This window comes from Engraulis encrasicolus, unplaced genomic scaffold (assembly GCF_034702125.1).
Source record: "Engraulis encrasicolus isolate BLACKSEA-1 unplaced genomic scaffold, IST_EnEncr_1.0 scaffold_245_np1212, whole genome shotgun sequence".
Taxonomy (NCBI): domain Eukaryota; kingdom Metazoa; phylum Chordata; class Actinopteri; order Clupeiformes; family Engraulidae; genus Engraulis; species Engraulis encrasicolus.
In genome coordinates, this window is record NW_026945529.1 from 32,701 (window position 1) to 55,086 (window position 22,386).

The following is a 22,386-nucleotide window of genomic DNA, read 5'->3' on the forward strand; positions in this document are numbered from 1 at the left end:
CCTGCTGTCACTTCACACTCGTCATTGACTGTAGTGTCAGCACTGCCTAAATAGGGTGCCAGCCGGTCCCTATGCAGCACCACTACTCGCTGTCTTGTCCTCAACTTAACTTTGTACACAACTTCTGATATCTTCTGTAATATCAGACATGGTCCCTCCCATGCGCTATCCAGTTTTGGGCAACGGCCCTTTTTCCTGCGGGGGTTGAACACCCACACCCGTTCGCCCTCCTGGAACTCCCGCCCCTTTCCGTAGGCGTCGTAGGCCTTCTTCTGCCTGAACCCAGCCTGGGCTAGGTTTTCCCGGGCTACGGCGTGGACAGTGTCCATGTGTTCCTGCAGCCGGTGTAGGTAATCTAGCCCTGGGGCCAACGGGGCCCTCTCCCCGGGGGGGCGCCCATATACCAGGTCTGCTGGGGTTCTCAGCTCTCTCCCCATCATGAGTTGAGCTGGGGTGCACCTGGTGGACTCCTGCACTGCGGACCTATAGGAGAACAGGATTAAGGGTAACTGCTCATCCCAATCACGCTGATCCTCTGAGGTGAGAATAGCTAACTGGGTAGCCAGTGTCCGATTAAACCTCTCCACCAGTCCGTCGCTTTGAGGATGCAGAGGCGTTGTTCTGGTCTTTTTGATCCCCAGGCGGTCACAGAGGGCGGCAAAGAGGCGCGACTCGAAATTGCGGCCTTGGTCGCTATGGAGCTCTAAGGGGATGCCGAATCTGCTAAACATACCCCCCAAGAGGCAATCAAGGATGGTGGAGGTCTCTTGATCAGGGACCGCGTAGGCCTCCGGCCACTTGGAAAAGTAATCCATGGCCACCAGCACATATCGGTTCCCTCTGTTGGACATCGGAAAGGGCCCCATTACGTCCACTCCAACTCTCTCCATCGGTGAGCCCACCTGGTATTGCTGGAGGGGGGCATGGGATTGCCCGGCAGGTCCCTTCTTGGCCACACATTCGTCACACTTGCGGCAGAATGCTTCCACATCCTTGTGGTGTTGGCCCCAGTAGAACTTCTTCTGGAGTTTGCGTAAGGTCTTGTAGTACCCGAAGTGCCCTGCTCCGGGCGCTCCATGCACTAACTTCAGCACATTATCCTGTAATGACTTGGGTACCACCAGCTGCCACGTCGCTTGACCTCCGGGAGCCTGCCAACTCCGGTACAGCACACCCTCCTGTAGACTCAGGGACTCCCACTTTTCCAGTAGCGTTTTAATGGCGGGAGAGCATGGACCACTTTCCTCTCGCCCGGGTTTCGCGCCCTCCTGCTTCCACCTGAGGAGTGGACCGAGGACCGGGTCCGCCCTCTGGTGTTCTCTGAGCTCGTCGAATGACAGCTCCAACAGTGGCGACGGGGGTTGTGGTTCCCTAACTTGAGCCACCAGTGCCTTGTTTTGCGCCCTCTCCTCCAGCCTGGAACAGTGCCTGCATCCTTCTTTTGCACAAGGGCGTCTTGATAACGCGTCCGCATTACCATGCATAGGCCCTGCTCTGTGTTCAATTTGGAAGTCATACCCCTGGAGGATTTCAATCCATCTGGCCACCTGGCCTTCTGGTTCCTTGAAACTGAGCAGCCAGCAGAGAGCAGCATGGTCTGTCCTCAACAAGAAACGCCTACCATACAAGTATGGGTGGAAGTGTCGGATGGCGAGTACCACAGCTAACAGCTCCCGTCTGGTGACGCAGTAGTTTCGCTCTGGGACACTGAGCGACTTGCTGTAGTATGCAATGACAGGCTCCCCTTCTGTCTGCTGAGATAACACCGCACCAACAGCACTGTCGCTCGCATCAGTGTCCAGTACGAATGGATGGTCAAGGGTTGGCGACATCAGGGTGGGTGCATTCGTCAGGGCTTGCTGTAGCGTTTCAAACGCCCGCTGGCAGTCTGAGTCCCACTGAAACTCCCTCCCCTTTTCCATGAGTTTGTGCAGTGGTCTGGCAACCTCAGCAAAGGAGCGAATGAAGCGACGGTAGTAGGACGCCAGTCCGACGAATCCCCTTACTTCCTTTCTGCACCTCGGAATAGGCCACTCCCTCACAGCTCGGACCTTCTCCGGGTCAGTCGAAACACCTTGGGGACCCACCACATGTCCGAGGAAGTGTGTCTCTCTTCGCAGGAGCGAGCATTTCTTGGGGTTCATCCGGAGGTTAGCTGACTGGAAGCATTCGAATACCTTGCGAAGGTTACTTACAGCCGTGCTGAAATTGACCCCATGCACTAACACATCGTCAAGGTACACGACACAGGCGGAGCGTGGTACAGGCCTCAACACTTTATCCATTAGCCGCTCAAAACTGGCCGGGGCATTACACAGTCCGAAGGGCATGACTGTGTACTGCCACAGGCCCCGGCCATTGGAGAAGGCCGTCTTCGGTTTGGCGTCAGGTGACAGCTCTACCTGCCAATACCCGCTTCTCAGATCCAGGGAGCTAAACCACTGTGAGCCAACTATTGCGTCAAGGGTATCGTCAACCCTAGGGACCGGGTACGAATCTTTCCGCGTCACTTCGTTCACACGCCTGTAGTCATGGCACAGTCTTAGCCCACCATTTTTCTTTGTAACGGGTACCACAGGTGACAACCATGGGCTGTCGCTTGGCTCAATCACCCCCGCCGCTTCCATTCGACTGATCTCTGCCTCCACTGCCTCCGATTTTACTAAGGGTAGGCGCCTGGGCCTTTGTCGGATTGGGGCGGCGTTCCCAGTATCAATGCTGTGTTGCACTAAGTTGGTTCGGGTACACTCACCATCCGTTGCAGCAAACAGGTGGCGATACTCCATCAGCAACCCTCTCAGCTCCTGTATCTCATCCGGTGACAGCCCCTCTTTGCTGCGGTTCCACAGGTCTTCCAGAGCGGCTGCTGTCTCTGAGGAGACACCCTCCCAGCATGGATCATCTCCCAGAGCTTGCCCCCCTACAGAAATGGAAGCATTCACTGTATAGGAAGCATGATTAGGATTATTGAGTATGACAGGTGAACCACCCACAAGCACAGTGCTCTTCCCCACATCCACAACAGCCCCAACAGCCCCCAAACAGTCAACCCCCAAAATGCAATCCTCTCTTATGTTAGCTAGCCAAAACTCAGCCATGACATTAGCACTTCCCAACACAAATGACAATGTACATGAACCTTGCATAGGAGCTAATTCACCAGTTACAGTTTCCATAACCTTATTAGCAGGCTTAAAGGTAACATTAGGTAGCACTCCGGGTCTAACTAGGCTAATGTCTGACCCGGTGTCGATCAAGGCCTTACAAGACACGCCTTGCAGCTGGCATGACACTCGTAGAGTTCCCCCAACCCCAAGTCTACCCACACACAGTCTCTCTGGTTCCTCCGGGGAGACAGAGGGACTACGGGTCAGCGTTTCCCCGGCTATGCTGACCCGCTGCCGTTTCCCGATGCAGTTGGCCGTCTGGCCTTACAGTCTCGACGCAGGTGCGTGGTGTCTCCACAGTTCCAACACCGTCGCGGCTGTGCGGGGCTCGCTGCGGTACTCGCTGCGTTGACGCTGGGGTGGCTCTCCTGCACATCCGATGCAGCTCGTACCACCGGATGTTGGGCGACTACCGAAGCTCCGTCCATCAGGATGTCCTCAATCTCCTCCGCCCGGCTCAGCGCTGCCTCGATTGTAGTCGGGTTAGCCAGCCGCACTTGCTGGCGCAGTTGACTCGGCCTCAGCCCTCTCAGGAAAGCATCTAGGGCCAAGCTCTGGACCGATGCTGGCGGTAGCCCGGGGTATGCACGACTGGCCAGGCGCAGAACATCAGCAGCCAAAACACCAAGCCTCTCCTTGGCCTGCCGGCAACGCTGGTGGAGCTGGTCTCTTAGGCCTAGAATGGACACAGGCTCCCCAAATCGCCGTTGCAATGCTGCCAGCATCTCGGCGTAGGAGACCCCATCACGATGACAAATGTCCAGTAGGGCCTGGCGGGCGGTCCCCTCCAATGCCGTCGCCAAACTTGCTGCTTTTTGTGTGTCAGTCCATTTTGCAGCAGCAGCTACCAACTCAAATTGAAACAGGTAGGCTTCCCAGCTACTAGTGCCATCATAACGACCCAGCTTGGGTATTGCAGTAGTCGGCTGCAGGGATTTTTCCTGGCTATGCGCTGGTGTAGGAGGCTGCAGATTTTTTTCTTGGCTAGGCGCTGGACTATTTAAGGAGTTCATTAACTGTGACAGAGCCTGCCCCATGTCTGCAATTTGCTGCTGTAAGCCAATTATCATTTCTTGCTGTTGTTCAGGCTTAACACTCACTTCTTCGACGGTGTTCTGTGTGCCTCGCTCCGTCGGGTGGCGCTGCTCCAATATTTCGCTGCCGTGATGCTCATCTCGCTCGCTGCTCGCTGAGGCTCCGAGTGGCTGGACATCCGCTGCCGCTGCTCCGCCCCCGCGGCCCTTCTGCGTGGCTGGAACAGATGTTTCGCCGGCCGCTATCGGTGTTCCTCTTGCCCGAACTCGCTCCGGCGATCCATCCTCTCTTCCAGCAACCCGCTCCATCCTGCTCCCGGTAGCCCGCGCAGCGCTGCTTCCATCCGGCAAACGGCAGTGCCTCGGGTCGTCCATCGAGCGAAATGCAGAATCTTCTGTAGTCATCACCTCCGATGAAAGATCCAACTTCCTCTCCAGTTTAATCTTCATCCACTCGTTGAAAATCGAGGCGGGATCCATGTTAACTTCTGACACCAATGTGACAAAACCAGAAACCGTTCTGTATTGCTCAGTCACGTTTATTGGCAGACTCGCAATGTTTAGCTTTTAATTCACAGACAACGTAGCCACAGGCTAACAGCCACCGGTATTCCTGACCCAGTTCTCACAACAAGGTGGCAACTTCAGTACAAACATGAAATAACTCGTACATCTCAACATAACAGATGCAACATGTACACAATAACATCCCTGGTACATTTAATATCCCCAGACACATTTTAAAGACATAACCAGTAAAACATTATCCCAATCCCAGCATGCCCACAACAGGAAGTAACAGGCAAAGCACTGTTACACTATACACATAAGCCTGTTATTCAATTGCTGCCAGCTGTTTCTGAGTTCACGTAGGCTCTTACTAGCATACATTACCCGTGATGCCACACATTAATAGGCCCTACTACATTACCCATGATGCCACACATCAACACACCTCCCTACTGGCTGGAAGAAGGAAAGCGAAACATCTGGAGCCGAACGCGGAACTAAGAGGTCCGCGCTAACAGATGTTTTTAAGTTGAGCTCATGAAGCTTAAAATTCATAGAAAACCACGATGTAGACTTTCACTTTGCACAGCCAACTTTCCCTCGCATTGCAAAAGCGGCTTTTCCAGCAGAAAAAGGATTATTGCGGTCCTGAGTATCCAAGTTAATGACGCGTCTCGAAGTTTAGCTGACACCTGTGGGGATCTGAAGTCTGAACAGGTAAGACTCCAAACTCTTGGTGAGTAAAGAAGTTAAATGATGCGACATGATAACTGGCATTGATGTAAGAAAGCAATCAGCGCGCTTAGCTCTGAAAATGAATACGCCGAAATAGGAAGTAGCCCTGAAAACGAACAAGATGAGTAAACTGAAAGAGGAGACTAGGATATGCCACCTTCTTCTGAAAGAGGAGGCTAGGGTAGGCCTGTATTTAGATCCACCTTCTTTGGCGTAGTGTTCACACACGCAGTGGAAATGTTATGTGACACATTGCAGAGTTAGTGCAAAGTGAAGCTGATCGGGTTGTTACGGTCAATAGACAGCCCCCCCCCCCTCTCTCTCTCTCTCCAACGAATGATGTAGGGCCTAGTTGACAGAAAACCATTCGAGCACTTGTGTCAACAACATGCCGAAACGCAAACGTCCATCACCGGCGAGTTACTGGGGAAATTATTTGGAGAAATACATTGCATTGTACTGGGGAAGTTACAGGGACATTATACTACTTTGCATTGATAAGGTACGTAGCCTAATGACAGAATTTATGTAAACTCCAACACCTTAGGTTAGGCTATCACGTCAATGCAGCCATGTCCCATTCAATCACATTAGGTCCATACATTGCATTGTGCAGAAGTTAGGCTACCAGATGAATGAAGTAAGCAAAGAGAAATCAACTACTAGGTTAAACTTAGATGAAACGAACAAGTTTGTGAGAATAACAATATGGTAGATTAAAAAGGCTGAAGAAGATGAAAGGTAATGATATGAATGTAGGTCTATGATGTAAACTCCAGCACAGTAGCCTATTGCATGTGTTATTCCAAATCAATGCAGCCATGACACATTGACATCAAGATGAACTCCATGAACACATACTGTAAGTAAGTAAATAGGCCCTTTATGATCCCACACTGGGGAAATTCATACAGTCAACAAATGCAGTAAATTCAACATATCTCAATGTCGCATTTTAGTGATGGGCAACTTCATTAGTTATAGTCCAGTGCCACATAGGCTATTCCAGATTACCTGGAGTTGCCTAAAAATCTGTAGAACCACCTGGCACTGTATTGTAAAGTAATGAATTCAGGTTGTCCATCACTGTAGGCCTATAGAGTAGAGTAGGCCTAACGTAAAATAGAAAAGAGGATCTGAAAAATCATAACCCCCCGCCCCCATATTGTGATAAGGCGTGCTGGTTTTTGCATGATGAAATAATAAAATCCATGATATGAACTGCATTTTATTCACCCTTTACAAATAGGCTACCACTACACTATGCATCACAGACATTCGCATAAATAGTGTTTCAGAAGCTCTGTGATATAGTGACATTATTATCAATATTACAAAGTAATAACAGTGTGACATTGTGACTTCATGTGTGATTTCTGTCCTCATCCCTCATATCAGTGTCCAGCTGTGTGTGCATGAAGAGTCCATGGATGAACCAGAGATCAGAGAGACGGATCCTCCTCCTGAGGAGAGGTGAGAGCACATGACTATTCATTTACTATCATAATACAGCCTGATGGAAACAATATAAATATACATATGATAGAAAATGAGCAATGGGTTTATAAAATATATTTAAACAAAGAATATTTGCTTTTTGTATAGCTTTCATTCACATAAGTGCTGGTTGTGCAATAGCTTTGAATGTCACACAGCAATACCTTTTTGGGGAATTCCTTACAACAATGAGGCAGAACAACATCCCATTTTAGTATAATATTATTAAGTAAGTGGTCTTTCAAAATAATCAAATTTTCATGTTCATAACTGGTGAAGGAACAATGCTCCAACTTGCAACTCTGGTCCTGGGAAAAGACAAAGAGATATTTGTGTAAAACTCATAACTCAAGAGAGTCATGCTAGGTTTTCAGTCTTTCCTCCCCTGTATACTACGTAGGGATGTTAACCGGTAGCCGTTTAACCGGTAGTCGACCGGATCAACGTTAACAGGTTCAAATTTTCTGCCATCGGTGCCTTATGCATGTGTGTGTGCATATACCTGGAACTATAGCGCTGCAAACTAAAGTGAGCTACAGCAGTGGTGTAGTCTACGTAGAACGCAGGTATACGGAGTATACCCACTTCTACATTTTAAGGGCTTCAGTATACCCACATAAAATTGATTGATCCATTATTTAGAGTAGCATAAATATATACAGTATACCCACTTCAAAAAATGCTCCAATATACAGTATACCCATTTCAAAAAAGTAGACTACAACACTGAGCTACAGCATATACAGTATATCACGAAAGTGAGTACACCCCTCACAGTTTTGCAGATTTCACTTTGACACAATGATTAGTGACCTTTTAACAACATATTTAACCGCTTACATTTCTTGTTCACTCAGGAAAAAACTGAATCCAGCCATTAATGTTTGAACATGTACTCACATAAGTGAGTACACCCCAGATTAAAATCAGGTAGAGAAGGGGCCATGTTGGCTCGAATCGTCTCGAAATGAAAAGGGATTGAAAGGGAGGTTATCAGTGTGCATTTCAACTTTTCTTTGCATTGAACTTTTACATTTTGAGTGTGCACCTGGCTTAAATAGACTGATGTGATATTTGAATGCAATCCTATGGACAATATCATGTCAGTCCCACTACCATGCTTGGTTATTGAGAGGATACATTTTTTTTTGTACAACTCACTTGTTTACCAACACACATGCTTGACACCATCTAAAGCAATTTTGTTTATCTTGGTCTCAAGAGAGATGAACAGACCAAGGATCACTGGAACCATGTCGTTTGATTTCAAGAGATCAAGATAAACAAATTTACTTAAGATGGTGTCAAGCAAGTGTGGTGGTAAACAAGTGAGTTTTACAAAAATGTTAATCCTCTCAATAACCAAACATGGTGTGTGTGTGTGTGTGTGTGTGTGTGTGTGTGTGTGTGTGTGTGTGTGTGTGTGTGTGTGTGTGTGTGTGTGTGTGTGTGTGTGTGTGTGTGTGTGTGTGTGTGTGTGTGTGTGTGTGTGTGTGTTTTAAGAGCCCCAATAGAGAGTAGACCAGACTCCCCTGTGTCCAAGAGAGTGAAGTGGTCCATGGATCATCCAGCACCATCCAGAGAGACGGATCCTCCTCCTGAGGAGAGGTGAGATCACATCACCATTTGCTGTCATATGATACAATGCAATACAATACAATACAATACAATACAACTTGACTCAAAGCGCTTTCAAAATACACATACAGTTGAGGACGATATTATTAGCCTCCCTCCTGAAATTAGACATTTCTCTTGATTTCTCAGTGAGAATGACCATTATGAACCGTTTCTGTTATTCTGGAAACAAATACACTGATGGAGATAATGTCCAATGAGTTGAATTTGCATTTTTCTATCGTTACAATGACTTTAAACAAAAAAGGGCAAAAATGACAAGGACAAAATTATTAGCCCCCTGATCATTAATAGTCATTATTATATGGTTGTGACGTCATTGGTCGAATGCTCCATTCATTTCAACGGGGCTCCCCAACGTTCGCACGTCTGTTATTTTTCGATAACGGAAGTTGTTGCCTAGCGGTGTTCCACAACGGCACTGTTTTGTTTTGCGCAGCAACAATCTTAACATTAAATAGGCCTGAAGAAATGTCCCCGCCATGTGTGAATCATTTAAGTATATCCATATAATAAGCGGGTTAACTTTCGGCGAGTCGGTCGCTTTGTGGAATAGCAGCACTTCAGAGAGACTTCAGAGAGCACTTCGACGCTCCGCGTCGGGGTCTAAAGATTCTCTCCGTCGTGCTGCTATTCCACGGTAGCAACCTTCTCGCCGAACGTTAACCCTTACATATGACGCCATACTCTGTACACTGCCTACTTCTACATACTATACTATATCATATATGTGAAACATGGTGCGAATTGACATAAAAAAGGACTGTATAATGGGCTGATCCAGGGAAAAATAGCAAACTGCACAGGTTGTCCGGTAAGAACAAAATGGATAATCCAAAGGAAAGGACACACACACACAAGTTTGAAGGCCTTGAACCATGAACCGTGGTTTACTAAAACAGAAGAAAATACAAAATACAAAACGACATAAGTAAATAGCATATATATATAATAATCACGAATGCACAACATTCATGAATAAATGGAAAAACAATATATACAAAATATATACAAGTGAAAAGGAAAGGGAAAAATAGGGGAAACTGCCTAAAGCAGGTTTCCTTAACCACACATAAATGTGTAAAAGCCTACAGCAACGTACACAAGTCAACCCAATAAAAACACAGCTAGTGTGTTTGGTAACAGAAAAGGAGCGCGGCTCCTTTAAGAGAGCTGGTCTTGCGCTCTTGCGTTCCTACACGCACAGAGAACAATCGGCGACGCAACCCTTTAACTGAGCACGGACCTATGTAGCCACTACTCTGCCACAGTAACAGATTACTGCACAAATCTGCACTCTGACAAACCCGCGGACATTGAGAAACAGTAAGTGCTATTATACAAACATAACAAAGTAAGACACAACGGAACACAGAAACGGTAAACACATACTCGCGCTGCCGACGCAATGTTACAATGTAACAAACAATCGCGAGTACACACACAACACAGTAACAACACAATAACAGCAACTTACATTCTCAAAGACGCACGGTCGGCACACAGGCAAAGAAATGAGGACGATAGGATCCTGAATCGCCCGAGACACAAAGAGAGAAATGAGAATAGGGAGAAGAGAGAGAGAGAAAGTCGGATCCAACATTAACAAGGCTACCGCAGTCCTGCATGGAGTCCCCGTTGGTCACTTCTGCGCTGGAGGGCATAAGTCCGACCCCCTAATAAGGGTGTTTTTGGCGCGAAGTCTATGCAAATGAGCTCGTGTCCAGCTCGTGCACGAACGTCTGCACCAATCACAGGTGACAATAACATCGTGCGCAGCACTCCTGTGCATGTCCACAAAACGTCACTTGTACAGACACAGACACAGACACAGACTCAGACACCCTGACGCCAGAATTCTGAACAATAGATGTATCCATCAACACTTGTTGTCTACCTTAACTGACAGAGTATGTTTTTTCTGCATTGGTCTATCCCAACTCACAAAATGTCTTTTTGCACAACTGTTATTCCGGAAACAAATACACTGATGGAGACAATGTCCAGTGAGTTGAATTTGCATTTTTCTATCATTACAATGACTTTAAACAAAAAAGGGCAAAAATGACAAAGACAAAATTATTAGCCCCCTGATCATTAATAGTCAATATGACGCCATACTCTGTACACTGCCTACTTCTACATACTATACTATATCATAGATGTATCCATCAACACTTGTTGTCTACCTTAACTGACAGAGTATGTTTTTTCTGCTTTGGTCTATCCCAACTCACAGAATGTCTTTTTGCACAATTACCTTTTCTACATTTATCTCTATTATTTTATTTTATTTTCCCCACCCTGATGACTGTATTCCTGTGTTTATTTTGTCTTGAAATGTCCATGTGGGCTTTTGTGTATTTGTGTATTTATGTAAGCTACTGGATACCTGAATTTCCCCCTGGGGATCAATAAAGTTACTCTACTCTACTCTACTCTACTCTACTCTACATTTATGAACCAAAACTGACAACAGGCACTTTGATCAGTTGTTACCTAGGTTGGCATATGCCCCACTAGGGATTTTGGCCCATTTCTTCACTGAAAAGTGTTCTAGCTGGTCCAAATTGCATGGATGCTGAGCATAGACATTTGCCACAGACTGTCAGTGGGATCAAGGACTGTACTTTGAGCGGGTCATTCCAGTATCATGGTTTTAGTGTCCTTGAAGAACCTCTGAACTAATTTAAATGTTTAAGTTGGGTTACAATGTTGTTAGAGGACCCAATCCAGATCCAGACCCAGACTCCCTGTGTCTGAGGCTGAATAACAGTCTAAAAACTTGATGCCTCCACCACTATGTGTAACTGTGGAAACTGCTTAGTCTCATTAGACCAAAGAAGCATTGGACACCTGCCTAGATGATTGTTATTGACCTGGCCTCACCTGGAGTTTTTATTTCAAGAAAGACAGCTGTTAGGGCTTGTCATCATATTGGGCTTTGGGGCATCATCACAGAAGAACCCTTGTACTAAAGGTGGTGCATATCAGAGTGTTATTGAGCTTTGCCTATGAACATTTGAAAGTCAAAAATGAGTTTTGAAAGTCTCTGCTTTCATCTGATGAGATTCAATTGCACCTGCTTTGATGCATGAATTCTGCTTCTGTCAGGTGAAGAAAGGGATAGTCCTTCAAATTTTATAACATGGTTTCCACAATTAAACATGGTGGTGGAAGCATCATTCTGTGGCAGCCTCAGCCACAGGAAACCTTGTTTGGATGTACGGCACCATAAAAACAGAAGATTATGACAGAATGTGGAAAGTGACCATGCAAAAATATGCTCATAAAGGAGGCTAAGATCTTCACTGGATCTTTCAATAATATATTAACCCAAAACGTTCATCCAAAATTGTTCAAATGTTCTTCAAGGTTACTAAAACCATGATCATGTTGTGGTTCAGATCTCAATCCTTTAGATAGTCTTTGAGGAGTGCTGAAAATGAATGTCCATCCTCAACATCCATGCAATTTGGACCAGGTTAACTATTTGCAATGAAAAAATGGGCCAAAATCCCTGGTAGGGCATGTGCCAACATAGTTAACAACTAATCAAAGTGCCTGATGTCAGTTTTGGTTCATAAATGGCACTCTATTGACTATTAATGATAAGGGGGCTAATAATTTTGTCCTTGCCATTTTTACCTTTTTTGTTTAAGCTCATTGTGAAAATGGAAAAATCCAAATTCAACTCATTGGACATGATCTCCATCAGTGTATTTGTACAGAAACGGTTCATAATGGTCCTTCTCACTGAGAAATCAAGAGAGATGTCTAATTTCAGGAGGGGGGCTAATAATATCGTCCTCAACTGTACATACAGACATACACACATAAACCCTTTCCCACATTTACACACCAGCTCTGGAGGCTGCTGCGCCAATTGTCCGGGGTTCATGTGAGAAGGTGCATACACACACAAACAGGTACACATACACACCAGGGGTGGAACATAAGTTTTTTCCTCAAAAGTCACTGTGGCAGGTAGATTTTATAATTTACCAGTTTCTAGCCATTTTTACCTGTCAATTCATATAATAATAATAATAATGAGGATAATAATAATAATAATAATATCATTGTGGTTGTTATTATTGTTATCATTACTATTATTAAAACTATTATTATTAAAACTATTATTATTATGATAATATATTTATTCATTAGCGTTGGGTTGACTATGTCCTTAACACCAGAGAGGATGACTTCTTATGTGGTTGGGGGTCTGGTGGCCCTGCCCTAGAGAATGTTGTATTTTTAGATGCAATTCCCTGCATTCTAATAAATTTTAGGGTGAAGAATGGCAAATCCCATCGGACAAAAAAAAATCACCTGGACATTCAGGCTATTTATAAAGTTTTCACCCGTCAAAGTCACTGGTGGTTTGACAAATTTACCCGTCACCGCTGAAATCTACCTGTCATTGACTGGTGGACAGGTGTACAGTTTTGGAAGTGCGTGTGTGTGTGCGTACGTGCGTGCGTGCGCATGTGCGTAAGCGCGCGCGCGTGTGCGTGTGTGAGTACGTGCGTGCTTGTGAGAGAGAGAGTCAGTGTTATGTTTTGCATTTGTGTGTAACTCATAACTCAAGAGACTCATGTTGTGTTTTCAGTGTCCAGCAGGGGGCATCAGACACACAGAACCTGAAAACAGACGAGACCAAGAGGGACACTGCAGAACACAGGTGTGTGTGTGTGTGTGTGTGTGTGTGTCTGCGCGCGTGTGATGCTGTTAATTCATGATGTATTGTGTCAGCCATATCTTTGGCTAGAGATGGGAAATGTGGGATTGGTGGTTGTGAGGAAGAGTTTCAGTGTGGATAGTAGGGCTGCACAACATATCGCGAAAATGACATAATTATCGATAACAAGTAAGAATTACATATGTAATGCGTGTACCTGAACTTATAGCACTTACTGTATGCAACATTGTGAAAGTGAAAGTGAAAGCCCATTGGGAAACTCCAACTCCCATTGTCATTGTGACACAGCACTCCACAGCACACAAGTGAACACAACAAAATTGCATTTTATGCCTCACCCGTGCAAGGGGGCAGCCCTCAGTGGCGCCCCATGGGGAGCAGTGCGGTGGGACTGTACCACGCTCAGGGTACTTCAGTCATGGAGGAGGATGGGGGAGAGCACTGGTTGATTACTCCCCCCACCAACCTGGTGGATCGGGAGTCGAACCGGCAACCTCTGGGATGCAAGTCTGACGCCCTAACCGCTCACCCATGACTGCCCATATAATATAATGTGTGTGTGTGTGTGTGTGTGTGTGTGTGTGACTATGTGGTCTTGAATTGAGTACAACTGACTGGAGATGCATGTTGTGTTAACAGTGTCCAGCAGAGGGTATCAGATACACACAAAAAGAAAAGAGACAAGACCAAGAGGGGCACTGCAGAACACAGGTGTGTGTGTATGTGTGTATGTGTATGTGTGTGTGTGTGTGTGTGTGTGTGTGTGTGTGTGTGTGCGTGTGCGTGTGCGTGTGCGTGTGTGTGTGTGTGTGCAGACAGTAGGATGTGTCGTAGGTATAATATGGTGAGTTAAATGTAATGTGATCTTCTGTTGTTGATCTAGATTGACACCAGAGGAGGCAGAGCTCAGGTCCTTTCTGAAGGAGAAGTGTCAACATCTGGTTGAAGGAGTACCACATCAGGGAGACGCCAGACTCCTCCAGGACATCTACACAGATCTCTACATCACAGAGGGGGGGAGTCGGGGGGTCAATGAAGAACATGAGGTCAGACAGATAGACAGAGCATCCATGTTCTATAACAAATACAGTTATATGAGTGATGATGAGGAAGGAAAGGGTTCTGATGATGATGAGGAAGGAAAGGGTTCTGATGATGATGAGGAACATGAGGTCAGACAGATAGACAGAGCATCCTGGAGAGTAGGAGGACAGGCCAGACCAATCAAATGCAGTGACATCTTTAAACCCTTACCTGTAGGCCTGTGTCCACGAAGGGGTCTTTCGCAACACAAACCCATCAGAGTAGTACTGACAAAGGGAGTGGCAGGCATTGGAAAAACCGTGTCCGTGCAGAAGTTCATTCTGGACTGGACTGAAGGAGAAACCAATCAGGACATTCATTTCATTTTTCCTCTTCCTTTCCGAGAGCTGAACCTGATGAAGGATACAAAACTCAGCCTGGTGGAGCTTGTTCAACGCTTTTTCACACAAATAAAAGATCTGAAATTGCTCTCCAGTTCTGAGAACAAAACTCTCTTCATCTTCGATGGTCTGGATGAGTGCAGACTGCCTCTCGATTTCTTCTCCAACCCGAGGTGTTGTGAAGTGACAGAGCCAGCCTCAGTAGATGTACTTTTGACCAACCTCATCGATGGGAATCTACTTCCCTCTGCTCACGTCTGGATCACCACCCGACCAGCAGCAGCTGGTCAGATCCCGTCTGAGTGCGTGGACCAGGTAACAGAAATTAGGGGGTTCAACGACCCACAAAAAGATGACTACTTCAAGAAGAGAATCAGTGATGAGAACCTGGCCATGCGAGTCATCAACCACCTGAAGTTATCCAGAAGCCTTTACATCATGTGCCACATTCCAGTTTTCGCCTGGATTTTGGCTTCTGTTGCAGAGAAAACATCAGAGAGAGGAGAAATGCCAAGAACTCTCACTCAGATGTACACTCGCTTCCTGAACATTCAGACTTGCATCAAGAAAGAGAAGTACACAAAGAGAAGAGAGACAGATGAAGAGATGGTTTTGAAACTACTGGGGAGACTGGCTTTCCAACAGCTGGAGAAGGGCAATCTGATCTTCTATGAGGAAGACCTGAGGGAGAGTGGCATTGATGTCACAGAAGCATCTCTGTACTCAGGAGTGTGTACACAGATCTTCAGAGTGGAGGTGGGGCTGTGCCATGGGAGAGTGTTCAGCTTTGTGCATCTGACCATCCAGGAATTTCTTGCAGCATTATATGTGTTCCTCTGCTTCTGCAACAGTGTCAGAAATGAACCACACCAAAGTGAACCCTCTCATCTCTCAGCTCTGTTCAGAGCTCCAACACTTGAAGACCTACACAAGACTGCAGTGGATCTGGCCTTACAGAGTGAGAACGGACACCTGGACCTTTTCCTCCGCTTCCTCCTGGGCCTCTCACTGGAGTCCAATCAGAAGCTCTTAAGACACTTACTGCCACAGACCAATAGCCAACCACAGAGTTTAGAGCAAACAGTGCAGTATGTCAAGGAAAAGATAAGACATAAGTGGATGTCTGATAGAAAGATCAACCTGTTCTACTGTCTGAATGAGCTTAATCAGCATGCTGTAGTGGAACACATTGACAGGAGGTCAGGACAGCTGACTGCACAGATGCTCTTACCAGGAGAGTGGAAGACTAGAAAGTTTAGGTTTGAGTTATCAGAAGAGCAGCTGGGTGGGTTTGACCTACAGAAGTACATAAAGACACCAGAAGAGGATCTGACTGACCTCCTCAGCCCAGATGACGTCCTCAAGAAGCTGGTGCCAGCAGTGTCATCAGCACTGTAAGTAAACCTGGTGTGTGTGTGTGTGTGTGTGTGTGTGTGTGTGTGTGTGTGTGTGTGTGTGTGTGTGTGTGTGTGTGTGTGTGTGTGTGTGTGTGTGTGTGTGTGTGTGTGTGTGTGTGTGTGTGTGTGCGCGCGTGCGCTTGTGCGCGTGCGTGCGTGCGAGGGGGGAACACTCCTAGTTATTACAAAGCGGCTTCCAAAAAAGTTGGGACACTTTGTGTTTTGTGAATAAAATCAAAATGCTAGCATTTTCACAACATTCAATATGTTAATAAGGTAGAGCAATGTGTACAGACAACATATCAGTTGTTAAAGCCAAGCAGAATTATTGTTCTGAGGACAATATGTGCTCATTTAAAATGTCGTCCTTGCAACAAATCCCCAAAAAGTTGACAGGGCCAATAAAATGCTTTTTGTATTGGAGAAGACTAAACACAACACAAGGGATGAGACTGAACAGTGAAATACTTTGACTGATGGCATAATTTTATTCAAAAATGAGATATTTTGATATGCGAGACATGATTTCAGCAGCTCAACTGATAGGTGTGTTCTTCTAGCCTGGTGAACCAGCGCCACCCGCTGGACGGCAAAATGTTTTGTCTACGGGTGGGTCTGGCCTCGCATAATGATTCAATGAAGCCAGAATGCCAAGAATCTGGCAAACCAATTACAACGCAAAGATGTGTTTTGAATCAAAGTGGGCAGGGTTTTGAGGGAAGGTTGTTCTCATCAACAATCTTCGGATGTATTATGGATCGAGGCCAGACTAAATTAGACATCCACATTTAGTCTGGTTTATCAGGCTAGTGTTCTTCAACTTGTTTACCTTCTTGTTATGCTTAATATGTGGCATATCCTGACAGCAAGACAACAATTTTGTGACCTGTTTACACTTATGATTGAACCGCACTGTTGGAACATAGTAGATGTTGAAATTTGCCACCATTATGGGGCAATATCTAAAGGAGGTGCTCCAAAATATAATGCCTTGGTAGCTATGTATGCTATTTAAAGTATATATATATCATTCAGTATTCATTCTAATGCTCTACATGAGTAAGAGGACCATAACCAAGGCACCTCTGCAACCCCTTACCATCATATATACTGTCTTTCAGACTGACCACTAAATCAAGCTGAAGTATTTATTTTCTATATAACGTGGAGGGTGCATGACTCCATGATTTAAAAAAAGGATTACATATTTTCCATTCTGTAGTCAGACGACAGTTTCATATGTCTCCTAGGTCCATCTAGAATGAGCTTTTCCGCATGCAACACTGTTTAATGTCTGCATCACGTGCTTTTATCAAGTGTTGTGTTTATGGCCATTTTTTCGAGAGCTGTCATTGTTGAAGTGTCATAGTTTGCTTGTTGTCGACGAATATGTCATGATCTCACAACTTATGCAATGATTACACAGAGCTCTATATTGCGGAAATAGGCCTTATATGCCTGCAATTTCGATAATTCAATCTTTCTGTGTAATAGATCAGTAATTAGTCCCTCAAAATCTTCGCTACTGAGTGCCACAGCCTCTCTGTGATGGTATTTTATTTGTGCATTCATGTTGGCAGTCAATATAGTTCCTTTTAAAATATTCTTCCTTGTGTTATTTTTAGAATTATCCAACTATTACAACATGTTTTGGCCCTGTCCCAACTTTTTTGGGATTTGTTGCAAGGGTGAAATTTTAAATGATCACATAATTACCTCAAAACAATAATTCTGCTTGACTTTAACAACTGATATGTTGTCTGTACACAATGCTCTACCTTATTAACATATTGAATGTTTTGAAAATGCCAGCATTTTGATTTTATTCACAAAATACAAAGTGTCCCAACTTTTTTGGAATCCGCTTGTACATTTAGCAGACAAAACCACTGACTTATATACAGTGGACAAAACAAATGTAGAAAATAATGATAATGATTGGATCTAGTCTTCCTATGCAGATCTGTGGTTATATCAGCAGACAAAACATGAGAAGGGAGAGGGAAAGCCCCAAAGATAGACCCAGATAATGACAAATAGACGCAGCCAGTTATTGGTTGGATCAGACCAGCAGGATCGGTGCTGCTTCACTGGCATGAAGAACCTGAAGGGGGGTGGTGTGTGTGTGTACACATAGATGTAGATGTGTGTGTGTCCGGAATATGTGTGTGTGTGTGCATATTTATGTGTGTACATGCATTAGGTAGGGTATGTGTTTAGGTAGATTAGATTAGAAAGCTTTATTGGTACCCAAGGGTAGATTTCATTTGCAGTAAAGTGAGCTTTGCTCATGCAAAACATTCAGGACACATAGGACACACATAACATACAAGCAACCCACAATGAACATATGGACAATACCAAAAGTGACCTAGTGCATCCTATGAAAGAGACATGGTGTCACATGAAGAGTAAGAGTACATTGATAAATATATAATAAAAGAAATATTGAATAAATGGTAACACTTTACTTTACGGATCGCTAATAAGGTGTTAATTTCATAGTAATTTCTCAGTAATTTCTATCTAATTTTATGGTAATAACTGCTTGTTATTAGTAATAACAGCAAAATAACCATATGGTTTTCAGTGCAATTACACTATAATTTCTCATTAATAGCAGCAAAAATAACCATACAGTTTCCAGTGCAATTATGCTGTAGTTTCTAGTTAAAGGGACACTGTCCCATTTTTGGAAATAAGCTTATTTTATACCTCCCCTTGAGTTAAATAATAGGGTTTTACCATTCTCCTGTACTTTCAACCGTTCTCGGGGTATGGCAGTGCAAATTTTACCTCCATGCTAGCAGTTAACATTGAGTCCTATGAGACCAGCTTGCGGCTAACTGGTCTCATAGGACTCAATGTTAACTGTTAGCTTGGAGGTAAAATTTGCACTGTCATAACTAGAAAATGGTTGAAAGTACAGGAGAACAATAAAAACCCTATTATTTAACTCAAGGGAAGGTGTAAAATAAGCATATTTCCAAAAATGGGACAGTATCACTAGTAGGCTGCCTTAGTATCACTAGTATCACTAGTAGGCTAATGGAAACAGCTACTGTGTCATCATAGTAGTTAGGTGGTAGGTATGCCAGTAACTAAACGGTATCAGCCGAAGTAGTTTCATACTAATTAGGCTACATCAGGGACGTAATGTGCAATATTTCCTCTTCCTATGTTATTGCATAGAAACGACCACCAAGCATCCTTGTATTATTTCTGCTTAATTACCTTGTAAACAATTAAGTAGTTATATGGAAATAAGATAGAATCAGGGCCGTAAAATGCATTATCACCTATTCCACTCAATTTTATGGAAATTACATATTTTCATGGCCTTAAAATGTCTTATTTCTTATTTCCACTCAATTACTTAGTTATTATCATTTTTAATACAATATAGACTAGCCTACTATGAAGTGATTCAAGTACACAGACAAACACATTGTGTGCAAAACTTTATTTATTTTTCCAATCAGTTATGAGATTGATTCATGTTCACTGATGTGAGGTTGTCAATCTGCCACCATCCAGAGGAAGTCCTGTGAACACAAACAAACAAACAAACAGAGAAGTCAACTGCAAGACCGGTTTCACCACGTTTATTTTTTAATGTTATCAATTCACCATCGCTAAATTTGCTTCTGAAATGCAGTACCATGTTAAATGCACGTTGTAAATCTTCCTCAGGCTGACATCGTTGCTGATTTACAAAGGCAAACTCTAGCTAGCACCTAGCTTCAGTCATTGAAAACATGGTGCTCTCTGAAGTGCTGCTATTCCACAAAGCGACCGACTCGCCGAAAGTTAACCCGCTTATTATATTATATATATATATTATATTATATTATACTTAAATGATTCACGCATGGCGGGGACATTTCTTTAGGCCTGTTTAATGTGAAGTCTATTATAGTTTTTAATGTCAAAAGATTGTTGCTGCGCAAAACAAAACAGTGCCGTTGTCGAACACCGCTACAGCTAAGTAGCCAGCCAGGACAACAGGTGTTGTCTATCACAGCAGCTGATTAGAGTCTTGTTGAAAAGTCGCTTTAGCAGTGAAAAGTCTTGTTGCCATTGACAGCGGTCTGTTATAGACCAACCCGTCCGTTATCGAAAAATAACAGACGTGCGAACGTTGGGGAGCCCCGTTGAAATGAATGGAGCATTCGACAGATGACGTCACAACCATATAATAAGCTGAAATAATACAAGGATGCTTGGGTGGTCGTTTCTATGCAATAACATAGGAAGAGGAAATATTGCACATTACGGCCCTGATGTAGCCTAATTAGTACGAAACTACTTCGGGTGATACCATTTAGTTACTGGCATACCTACCACCTAACTACTACTGTATGATGACACAGTAGCTGTTTCCATTAGCCTACTATTAACTAGAAACTACAGCATATAGCCGGGGAGCCAAACTCTCAAAAGTGCTTTAAAATGGGAGGAACCTGACATGGCCTGCCATACTTTTTATTTGTGATTTTTTTGTTAGTTCTATCCCTTAGGAGAAATAATTGGAGGGTCTGCTCGGGCGGAAATATCGCGAAAAAAAGTTGTGCCTATTGTAATGTATGTACCCTTCATTTTTCGAGAGAAATTTCTGAAAAATGAAAAATGACCTGAAATCCTTGGTGGCTTGGGTAAGCTGTCAATAAAGGCTTTCCAGGTGCACAGGACATACATGCTGACAACATTGAATTGAAAAAATATTTTTAAATCACATTTCAATAGGGTTTTGACTCAATTTTATGCTTCAAAATTAGGCGTTTTTTCACTTTTTTGCTATATTTTCATCTTTACCTCATTGGCAATCAAGTTTTTCTTCATGCTTTGACATCAAACAATATGCCATTATTTTTATTAAGAAGTATAGTGATACCATAACAAAAATTATGAAAATACAACCAAAATCAATGGATCTGTGATGACTGTACTGTATGTACCCTTCATTTTTAGAGAGAAATTTCTGAAAAATGAAAAATGACCTGAAATCCTTGGTGGCTTGGGTAAGCTGTCAATAAAGGCTTTCCAGGTGCAAAGGACACATCTACTGATGATATCCAATAAAGAAGATATTGTTAAACCACATTTTTACATGATTTTGGCTCAATTTCATGACCTAAATTAGGCGTTTTTTTTCACTTTTTTGCTATATTTTCATAATTTCTTCATTGGCAATCAAGTTTTTCTTCATGTTTTGACATCAAACAATATGCCATTCTTTTTATTAAGCAGTATACTGATTCCACAGCAAAAAAATGAAATAAAAAATACAACCAAAATCAATGGATCTGTGCGATTTCACCTCTAGTTGGTGATCAATAGGCCCGGAAACTCAATAGGATTTCCGGCTACAATCAAAATGCTGAAAAGCACACTGTATACTTAGCAATGACATACATCCTCTCACACACACACACACACACACACACACACACACACACACACACACACACACACACACACACACACACACACACACACACACACACACACACACACACACACACACAAGTAATCTGGGGATTCTACAATTATTTGCATCCCGGGTGACACCCCCCACAACGTATGTACTACTACGTACAGTACATCACCCGTACACTCTGTACATACTTTGGGGATGTAACAGTGAGCTATTTTCACAGAAGGGGAGACCGTAGAATTACACAACTACCATTCAGTACCTTCTGCCATCTGCAGGCACAGTAACCCAGAGGAAAGCCTAGACTACTCTCAAAATTCTAAAAGATACACTGTGTGTACTGTTGAGTAGAGTACATAACTATCAATCCTGAAGGAAATTAAGGTCTCTAGCAGCATAAATAAATGCAAAACATGATACATATTATTGCACAACATATTTAACATGTAACACACATTTAGCCATAAGGCATTTCACACAACCACACACATACTGTTCTGTAATACACATCATACACACACAGCACCTATACATACAGCAGTATGCCATGGAGATGAGGTTCTAGCGATTAAATGCCCATTCATTACCAGGAATAAGCTCACTTATAGCTTGAAAGTTGTGGGCCCTCATCTTCCAGAGGGTGGGGTAACCATAATAATATGTATCAAATTCAGGCAGGCAAAAAATGCATATGGTGCATATTATAAGGTCACACTCAATCTGCAATATCTGGACTTTTTCCATCTAGTGTTGCTTTAAGTTTTTACCAAGGTATTGTATGATGGTAGAATTTGAACACTATGTAAAGCCTTCTCCAACCAACCTCAAGAATCTGAATGAGA

At 43.9% G+C, this 22,386-nt stretch overlaps 1 protein-coding gene across 1 annotated transcript; it reads left to right on the forward strand.

Moving 5' to 3' along the window:
• Positions 1–5,201: 5,201 nt before the first annotated feature.
• On the forward strand, positions 5,202–16,104 carry LOC134442737 (protein NLRC3-like; the record flags this gene model as incomplete). Its single annotated transcript, XM_063192768.1, has 7 exons — positions 5,202–5,428; positions 6,845–6,919; positions 8,447–8,551; positions 13,197–13,268; positions 14,170–15,365; positions 15,562–15,668; positions 15,881–16,104. Coding segments are annotated over exons 2-7 (1,751 nt in total), but the record flags the coding sequence as incomplete, so codon positions are not given.
• Positions 16,105–22,386: the final 6,282 nt, after the last annotated feature.